Raw genomic sequence first — 10702 nt, forward strand, 5'->3', positions numbered from 1 at the left:
ACTGTGCAGATAATTTTATGTTAATTTGAGGGAGACCGATTCCCTTTAAAGGGAACCTGTCACCAGATTTGGATACTATAAGTTGCGTCCACCATCAGTTAGCCCTTATGTAGAGCATTCTAGAATACTGTATATAAGAGCTCAGGCCGCTCTGTAGAATGTAAAGAACACTTTTATAATACTCACCTAGGGGTGGTCTGGTCCGATGGGTGTCGCTGCTCTCCGGTCCAGCGTGTCCTCTCTTCGGCGATCGCAGTCCTCCTTTTACCCAGCCCAGTGTAGATGACTTGTCCTAAGTCATCAACACATGCTTGCATTGCGGTCTTGCGCAGGCACACTTTGATCTACCCTCGCCTTTGATCTGTCATAGAACGTCATAGACTATGTTATGTTACAGTTATTTGCCAAAAAACCTGCTTACATTAAAGTCAATGGAGCTGGGAGACACCGGTCATTAATAGGAGCTCTGATTGGTTGCAATAGGCAACGAAGGACATTCTTAGTATAAGACAGCTTATGTTTTAAGTAATATGACATAATTAGAGACAGACACATACAGAAACAGACACACAGACACACACAGAGACAGACATGGAGACACAAAGAGACAGAGACCGACACATACAAAGACAGAGACAGAGACAGACACACACAGAGACAGAGACACACAGAGACAGATACAGAAATAGAGACAAAAAGAGACAGACACACAGAGACAGACACACAGAGACATACAGAAAGACACCCAGACAGAGACACATAGACAGAGACACACAGACACACACAGAGACTCACAGAGGCAGACAGAGAGGGAGACAGACGCTCAGAGAGGGAGACAGACAGACAGACCCTTAGTTATTATCTCGGTCAAGGCCGAGTACTACAGCTAGTTGTTGCTATTAAAAATGACACTTTGTGTTATCTTGCCTTTCTCAGGTTCAACGTATCCTGATCTGCTAGGACTGGAGCATGGGACAAGGCTGTGCAGTGTTTGCCTTTACTGTAACCCGGCAACTTTAGAAATTGGTTAGAACATATTTAACAAAAGCAGACTCAAATAATGTGACCATGTTCTCGTTCCATTTTCTTCATATACTTGAAAGTAAAGGAAAAGATCTTCAGGCGTCTTAAACTGAGGAATGCACAGACTTATCCTAGGAGATGACATTTATGAGCTCTGTGGTGTTTCTAGTGAGAAAAACCTCATTTGTTGGATGGAGTTCAATTTTAGGAGCTATGTTTTGGGGAAAGCTGTTAACATACTGTTTGTCATTTTCAGATCTTATCCGAAATCCTTTTTCTCTGTTTTCTTATTATTGTTAGGTTTGACCTCCTAATGTTATAATTATGTATTTTTAGCAGAAATCCATTCGTATAAATCAGTACCCAGCGGCCAGACTTTCATAGTTATAGAGATTTGAAAAAAGACATAGGTTCATCAAGTTCCTCCTTCCTTGACCACTTATAGATTATATATAATAACCCACGATACCATTTGTGCTGAGGAAATCATACAGTCCTTTTGCTTATATAGTATTTGCCATTACATCCTTCTGCGGTAGGGCATTCCACGGTCTGACTGCTCGAAATGTGAACAACTCTTTCCTATTCTAGATGGCTGAATCACTGTTCTGGCACCTAGATAATTTTTTTTGTTGATTATGTGCAAAATGTATACAGGTCTAATCTGTCTTGTATGCTAAATAACCAAAGAGGCTTTCTGCTAGACAGCCGGGGAATTAAACTATAACTCCACTTCCACCTTAAACAGCAAGGACATTGACATTAAATTGTTATACAACCTCTACTGAACACCAAAGAAGCAGGAATTAACCACTGCCATATAGTACCAAAGATATAGTAGTTACCCGCTACTACCTCTGCCCTACAAGACGGTTTGAATTATTTCCCTGTTACCGATTGTCTTAATTTAGGTGACTCTTCCATGTTGTACTTTATGTAATCTGAAAATATGATAGTTTGTTATATTTTTGTTTAAAGTGGACCTGTCACTTGCTGAAAAAATGGAGTCAAATAACTTGTAAAAATCATGGAGCTCCCCTGATTCAGCTTCTTATGTTTCTTCTGGAGCACAGCATGTGAAATCTCTGCTTTGTGGTTCAACCAGACGTTTCTTCACAGTCTTCCCTGGTGGCGTGTGTTTTCACCCCTCCCAGATGTTGCCAATCACAGCTTGGCATTTGATCTAGCAGCCTCAGACGCTGCCGAGCTGTGATTGGCAACATCTGGGAAGAGGGGTAAAATTGCACACCCCCAGAGAAGATGCTGAAATAGTGCCCAGTTTCAAGCAGAGAATTCACATAGTGCGCTCCAAAAGCAAGAAATGTGAAAATCTCGCAAAACATAAAATACTAGCAAAATCGGGGAGCTCAGGGATTTTTGAGATATTTAACTCATTTTTTTTTAGCAATTAACAGGTACTCTTTAACACAAATAAGGTAGGAAGTGATAGTAAATGGAATCCTTAAGGGGAATTCCCATCACCAATATCCTATCCCAATATGTAGTAGTATAAAAATAATATTAGCAAATACCTCAAGTTTGAAATGCAGTATAGTTCTCCTGATTAGCTTTGTCTCTTACCTGATGTGTAGGGCATTGCAGCTTAAGCATCCATGATTACGATGACTCATATAGGTAGTTAGTTGCTCATGGTTGTAACCATAGATATCTAAGCTGTAATGCCCTGCACATGAGGTAAGAGACATGACTATATCAGGAGAACTATACTACATTTCTCATTAGAGGTATTTGCTAATATTATTATTATTATTACACCTACTGCATATTGGGATAGGATCTTGGAGATGGGAATAACCCTTTAAAAAAGAGAAAACACTGAAAGTTTACATTGCAACCTCATTTTATAAAAAATGATCAGGACAAACTTTGCAAGGGCTTCTGCACCCCCGAGACCCCCCAAATTTAAATGTAAGTATGAAATTAATCTCTATATAGTAAAAATATTGACTATAAAAAATTTCATAACATTGAAAATGACATGAGATATGCAATTGTAGCCATTACTATTGGAGTCATAGCTAGATTTATACTTCTATAACTAGCTTTGGCGCTGTAATCTCACCCTGTATAACAGCCACTTGGTTACAGAAAATTTTATATTTGTCACAATTAAAAAAAAAAAAGTTCTACCTTTTTTAAACTTGAAGTCTAGCCTTCTTAATCTAAAGCTGCCAATTATAATAATAAATGTAAATATCACTGCTTCCAAATCTCGGATGCTTTTAGGCAGAGGCCTATTGTATAAAAAAATGAATGATACAGAGGCATTGGGACCACTGTGGAAAGTCCAAACTATGAGTCTCCTTACCTGTTTTATACTGTGAGATGGTTACATAACTTCAATATCAGCCCTGGTGCATCCCACGCCAATAGAGAAGAAGGGGAGGACTATGGTCGGACTGTCCGGAGCGCTCTCCATTCTTCTGCAGCAGGCGGGTTTTATATTAAGAAAATGTGGCACGATCTCAGAGACAGAGCGGCAGCAAACAAGAGGCCATAAGATATAGTGACTATAACTTCGAAATGTATAGTTATTAGTGAGGGGTTGTCCCAAAAGGAATATTTGTACTTCATTTTCCATTTATTTATTTATATACTTTTTGACAATTGTGCTCTCCATGCATCATTTCCCTCACTTGTTTGTTGACTTGTGTTTCTGTGCTGATTTTAAATGTTAATTTGATAATTACTTTTTTGTTTGTTTTATGTAATAAACTATGTAATTTTGATGTGGGGTCTAAATGTTTACGTTTCATATAACATATTACATATGATGCAACTGGGAGCCCCTGCATATTCAGCATTCAATGGTGACAGTAAGTAACAAAGCCAATCTGTCAGAACTTATCTGCTTTTATAATAGGAAAATTGTTTGATACAACTATTTGTTTTATTACTATGTGCACAATAAACCTTTTGCAATTAGTACAGTGGTAATTTCTACTTTTATAACTGAATGGCAGTGTGTCCCTACTAATAGTAAATCATCTTAGTAATGCAACTGAATAGTCACTTTTCCTAAACAGCAGGAAAATGGTTTTACTTATATATAATACCGTAATGCATCAAAAAAACGATGTCTAAAACACACTGTAGAATAACAATCAGTCTAAAGAAGAATGCAGATCCCATTGTGGCAGGAATAGCAACCTGAACCCCAAGATAATCAAGGTAAACTAGCTGTCTTTCATAGGATACATGAGGAATGTTCCCACTCCACCTCAATCCCCCATCTTCCCCATACAAGCAGAATATAGGGGTAAGACAGGAATCATATATTCTGTTTTTAGAGAACATTTTTATGTTTTACGTTTTTTATATTAAAGTGATATTGTGATATCTTGCCATTTTCACATTGACCAATAAACCTTGAAATAGGCTGACATTTGCTCTTCTGTAAAGAACATTTCCAGAATTTCATTATCATCACAGACAGGATTGCAATGAGAGGTAACAGTGAGGATAGCTATGAGAGGTACTACTTTTCATAACCTAACCGTGCTTTACTCTTTTCCACAACTTTATCCCTGACCTGCTTGGTGTATTCTGTGGTTTTCATGATGCTTTTTGATTGCTAATGTTCTGAAACAAACTTCGGAAGGCCTTCACAAGACAGCTGCAGTTATACTAAGTATACCCTACATACAGGTGGACTCAATTTATTAATTAGGTGACTTTTGGAGGCAAATAATCATTCATAGTAACATAGTAACATAGTTTCTAAGGCTGAAGGAAGACCTTATGTCCATTTAGTTCAGCCTATTTTAGTGCCGCTGTTCTACAGTACTGTGGAAGGCAAAAACCCACAGAGTAGAAGCCAGTATTCTTCATAGGGAAAAAAATTATTTCCCAACTCCTAAGCTGGGTCAACTATTTACCTGTATTATTATGTTATTCATAACCTTCTATACTGTTGCTATCAAGAAAAGCATCCATTCCTCTCTTAAATTCATTCAGAATTTGTTTAGGGGTATCAAACTACAAAGGGCTGAATTAAAATGTTCAACACAATTTTCAGATTTAAATTTTTAAAATATTTAGAAAACAATGCATTATTTCCTTTATACTTCACAAATACTTACTACTTTATTTTGGTACATCATGAAATCCTGATAAAATACATTTAAGTTTGTGAGTGTAGAGTGAATAATGTTGAAAAGTTCAAAGGGTATAAAGAGTGTTTCAGACACTGTAGGTGCTCTTTGTATACACATGTGGTCAAAATTATTGGTACCCCTTGTTTAATGAAAGGAAAACCCACAATGGTCACAGAAATAACTTGAATCTGACAAAAGTAATAATAAATAAAAAAATCTATGAAAATGATCAAATGGAAGACAGACATTGCTTTTCTGCTTCCACAGAATTTTTTCAAAAATAAAACTCATGAAATAAGCCTAGGTAGAAATGATGGCACCCTCCTCCTCCGTAACTTAATATTTTGTAGCACAACCTTTTGAGGCAATCACTGCAATCAAACGATTCCTGTAACTATCAGTGAGACTTCTGCACCACTGAACAGGTATTTTGGCCACTCATCAAGAGCAGACTGCTCCAGTTGTCTCGTGTGTGAAGGTTGCCTTTTCCAGAGGGCATGTTTCAGCTCTTTCCAAAGATGCTAAATAGCATTTAGGTCAGGGCTCATAGAAGGCCACTTCAGAATGGTCCAATGTTTTCTTCTCAGCCATTTTTGGGTGTTTTTAGCTGTGTGTTTTGGGTCATTATCCTGTTGCATAATCTGCGACTGAGACCAAGCTTTCTGACACTGGGCAGCACATTTCTCTCTAGAATCTCTTGATAGTCTTGAGATTTCATTGTACGCTGCACAGATTCAAGACATCCTGTGCCAGATGCAGCAAACCAGCCCCAGAACATAACAGAGCTTCCTTCATGTTTCACAGTAGGGACAGACTTTTTTTCTTGATATGCTTCATTTTTTCCATCTGTGAACATAGAGCTGATGTGCCTTGCCAAAAAGTTAAATTTTTGTCTCATCTTTCCATAGAACATTCTTCCAGAGGCTTTGTGGCTTGTTAACATGTAGTTTGACCAATTCCAGTCTGGCTTTTTTATGATTTTTTTCAACAATGGTGTCCTCCTTGGTCATCTCTCATGAAGTCTATTTTGGCTCAAACAATGATGGATGGTGCGATCTGACACTGATGTTCCTTGAGCTTGAAGTTCACCTTTAATCTTTTTTGAAGTTCTTCTGGGCTCTTTTGTTACAGTCCCATGGATCTTAATTTCTGAATAATATGTGCAACTGTAGTCACAGGAATATCAAGCTGCTTGGAGATTGTCTTATAACCTTTACCTTTAACATGCTTGTCTATAATTTTCTTTCTAATCTCCTGAGACAACTCTTTCTTTCGCTTCCTCTGGTCCATATTGAGTGTGGTACTCTCCATGTCACCAAACAGTACAGTGAGTATCTGTAGCCCTATATACAGGTTCACTGACTGATTACAAGATTGTAGACACCTGTGATGCTAAATAGTGGACACACCTTGATTTAACATGTCCCTTTTGTCACATAATTATCAGGGATACCATCATTTCTGTCCAGGCCTGTTTCATGAGTTTTAGTTTTTAAAAATTCTGTAGAAGCATGGTTGAAAAGCAATGTCTGACTTTCATTTGTTCATTTTCATAGATTTTTTTTATTTATTATTACTTTTGTCAGATTAAAGTTATTTCTGTGACCATTGTCGGTTTTTCTTTTATTAAACGAGAGGTACCAACAATTTTGACCACATGTGTACATATATCTATATTTAGGTGCTGTGTCTATGCATAGTTCATTTTTTTTCTTATTAATGTACACTCTGCACCCCATCTTTACAGAAGAAAAACAGATGTAGAAATTTTTGCAAATTTATTAAACAAGAAAAACTAAAATATCACATGATCATAAGTATTCATGTGGCGCCCTGGACAAGCCAGGGGCCACAGAGAACAACACCCACACACCCCAAACTCCCGGTCAGGCACACCGAAGTCAGACAAAACCCTTGTTGCCTTCCTCCAGGGGCTGATGTCCACACCAGGGGGTGGGCCAGGCGGTTGGTCCCGCCCACCAAGGAGTTCACAGTCCTGGAGGCGGGAAAAGCAGACAGTGCAGACCAGATTAGTTTTGGAGGTGAAACTGAGAGGAAGGAAAGTGGTAGTGGAGCAACTAACTGACAGCGTCCGGGTGTGTGGCCCGGGCGGTACAGCAAGGTTGGCAGACGGTGGTCTGCAGGAGTGGCCTATCGGATCTACCGTAAGGACCGTAGACGGGCGGTGGCCCGGCGGTACTGGACCGGTACGCAAAGAGAAGCCAGCACCATCTGGCAGGGGCTTACGGACCCCGGCAAGGCTAGGAGTCGCCGTGAATTTTCCGAATTCGTTAGTGAAGGGAACCTCCTGGGTTTCCCAATGACCAAGTCCCGACAGAAGGCAACAGTCCAACCAAGTGAGGGAGACACCACCACCGCCAAGGCAACCGTTTCCCAGGGCCAGAGCCTGCGGGCAAAAGGGGCTCCTCCGGCCCACATCCAAGCCAGGGAGCGGGTTACCGGTTGGAACCCATTGGAACCATCTACCGTACATAGGTGCAGGGAAAGTCATCACCAACCTGCCGGGAGCAACAACACCGCAGCCGTCTGAAGGACCCGTCCATCCAGCCGTGTGTTTTACCGAGAACTGTGTCATCATCATTGGCTGAGTGAGTACCACCGTGCCGTGCGGCACAGCACTGCCCCCGCGACCCTGCCCCTCACCAGGCCCTGTAACCTGCCTGCCATCCATCCCTACCCCATCACCGGGCCCCGGGACAACCAACCCCCTACCCACGGAGGGGAGAACTAACAGCAAAGCTGCTCCTTGTCACCGCTCCCGGGATCCCCGACCAGAGCAGCGGTGGTGTCACCAATATCACCACAACCGTGGGTGGCGTCACGGACAATACATAAATCCCCCACAATCCAATCCCAAAATCCCTTTTCACTCACGGGCGAGGAACGCCGCTCGAGTCCCCGGGATCCGGCCCACCGCTCGAGCCACCACCGAGCAGCAGCAGCCGCAGCAACGGCCGGACCCGAGCAGTGGGAGAGCGCAGCGTCCCCTCCTCCGCCCGCGACATTCAGACCCTTTACTAAGACACTTATATTTAAATCACATGCTGTACATTTTCTTGTGATCCTCTTTGAGATGGTTCTACTTCTTCATTGGAGTCCAGCTGTGTTTAATTAAACTGATAGGACCTTATAGCTCACAGTGCATGTCAGATCAAATGACTCATGTAGTCAAAGGAACTGCCCAAGGAGCTCAGAGACAGAATTGTGGCAAGGCACAGATCTGGCCAAGGTTACAAAAGAATTTCTGCAGTACTCAAGGTTCCTAAGAGCACAGTGGCCTCCATAATCATTAGATGGAAGACGTTTGGGATCACCAGAAATCTTCATAGATCTGGCTGTCCAGCCAAACTGAGCAATTATGGGAGAAGAGCCTTGGTGAGAGAGGTAAATAAGAACCCCAAATTACTGTGGCTGAGCTCAAGAGATACATACAGAAAAGTTACCGGACCAGGGAGACGCACTTGTGCTATTGTATGCCGTGTTCTACAAGCAGGGTATGCCATGTCCCCTTTGTCTTTTCTTATCCATTGCACTTGATGTAGTTTCATTTTTTATTATATACCTTTTAATTATTCAATAAACTTCATATTTTATTTTTTATATTCTACATAGGCTTGAATTCCTTTGTTTTTCTTCAAAAATTAATTAATGTTGTACAAAAAGTATGGTAAATGACTAAGTACCATGGGGTAGGATAAAAGAAAAAAACCTCCAACAAAGCTTAAAATGCGGGAGCTGCTAGAAACAGCAGAAGTATTACCACCAGTGCCTCCAGCCACTCAGTCAGTAGTACTACTAAATGCAGGTCACAATTTGCCTCCTTTGCTTTTGGAAAGTATATCATTATGGAATGTATGAAATCACTCATCTCAGACACAGACGTATGATGTCACCTCTGACAGCGACACCATCACTTTGCTAGTGTTCTGCATAGAATGTTGTCAGATCACAAATAACCTATAGGGATCATTTTTAAATTAAAAAAACATGAAAAGTTCATCAGTGCTAATAGTAACTACTGGATTACCATTTATTTCTATGATGAGTTCAGCTTGATATTATTAAGGCTGTGCTTGCGTTAGGGAGATTTAAATTAGATGGATACAGTCCTAGGAGAGTGTTACATATGCCTTTTCCAGCAATTGGACACGTTGCAACATTGCGGTTAGCAGCTAATTATATTTTCTGGAGAAAGTTGTTGAACTTGGTAAATTTGAATTTGAAAAGAATTGATGATCTTTATGTGCTGGAAGTTGCAGATATAGAGTATAGTCATCATATTGCAATTATATACAGTGCCTACAAGTAGTCTTCAACCCCCTGCAGATTTAGCAGGTTTGATAAGATGCAAATAAGTTAGAGCCTGCAAACTTCAAACAAGAGCAGGATTTATTAACAGATGCATAAATCTTACAAACCAACAAGTTATGTTGCTCAGTTAAATTTTAATAAATTTTCAACATAAAAGTGTGCGTCAATTATTATTCAACCCCTAGGTTTAATATTTTGTGGAATAACCCTTGTTTGCAATTACAGCTAATAATCGTTTTTTATAAGACCTGATTAGGCCGGCACAGGTCTCTGGAGTTATCTTGGCCCACTCCTCCATGCAGATCTTCTCCAAGTTATCTAGATTCTTTGGGTGTCTCATGTGGACTTTAATCTTGAGCTCCTTCCACAAGTTTTCAATTGGGTTAAGGTCAGGAGACTGACTAGGCCACTGCAACACCTTGATTTTTTCCCTCTTGAACCAGGCCTTGGTTTTCTTGGCTGTGTGCTTTGGGTCGTTGTCTTGTTGGAAGATGAAATGACGACCCATCTTAAGATCCTTGATGGAGGAGCGGAGGTTCTTGGCCAAAATCTCCAGGTAGGCCGTGCTATCCATCTTCCCAAGGATGTGGACCAGATGGCCAGGCCCCTTGGCTGAGAAACAGCCCCACAGCATGATGCTGCCACCACCATGCTTGACTGTAGGGATGGTATTCTTGGGGTTGTATGCAGTTCCATCCAGTCTCCAAACGTCACGTGTGTGGTTGGCACCAAAGATCTCGATCTTGGTCTCATCAGACCAGAGAACCTTGAACCAGTCTGTCTCAGAGTCCTCCAAGTGATCATGAGCAAACTGTAGACGAGCCTTGACATGACGCTTTGAAAGCAAAGGTACCTTACGGGCTCGTCTGGAACGGAGACCATTGCGGTGGAGTACGTTACTTATGGTATTGACTGAAACCAATGTCCCCACTGCCATGAGATCTTCCCGGAGCTCCTTCCTTGTTGTCCTTGGGTTAGCCTTGACTCTTCGGACAAGCCTGGCCTCGGCACGGGAGGAAACTTTCAAATGCTGTCCAGGCCGTGGAAGGCTAACAGTAGTTCCATAAGCCTTCCTCTTCCGGATGATGCTCCCAACAGTGGAGACAGGTAGGCTCAACTCCTTCGAAAGGGTTTTGAACCCCTTGCCAGCCTTGTGACCCTCCACGATCTTGTCTCTGATGGCCTTGGAATGCTCCTTTGTCTTTCCCATGTTGACCATGTATGAGTGC

General features: G+C 41.2%; 1 protein-coding gene across 1 annotated transcript in view; it reads left to right on the plus strand.

Annotated features, from left to right (window-relative positions):
- The window catches only part of IKBKE (inhibitor of nuclear factor kappa B kinase subunit epsilon), a 126505-nt gene extending 123953 nt beyond the window's left edge, over window positions 1-2552 (plus strand). The window contains exon 21 of the mRNA XM_075335706.1: window positions 937-2552. Coding sequence (XP_075191821.1) covers window positions 937-952 — 16 coding nt within the window. The 3' untranslated portion in view covers window positions 953-2552. The remainder of the gene's footprint in view (window positions 1-936) is intronic.
- The last annotated feature ends 8150 nt before the right edge of the window (window positions 2553-10702 follow it).

The sequence above is a fragment of the Anomaloglossus baeobatrachus genome, chromosome 2, assembly GCF_048569485.1.
Source record: "Anomaloglossus baeobatrachus isolate aAnoBae1 chromosome 2, aAnoBae1.hap1, whole genome shotgun sequence".
Classification (NCBI taxonomy): Eukaryota; Metazoa; Chordata; class Amphibia; order Anura; family Aromobatidae; genus Anomaloglossus; species Anomaloglossus baeobatrachus.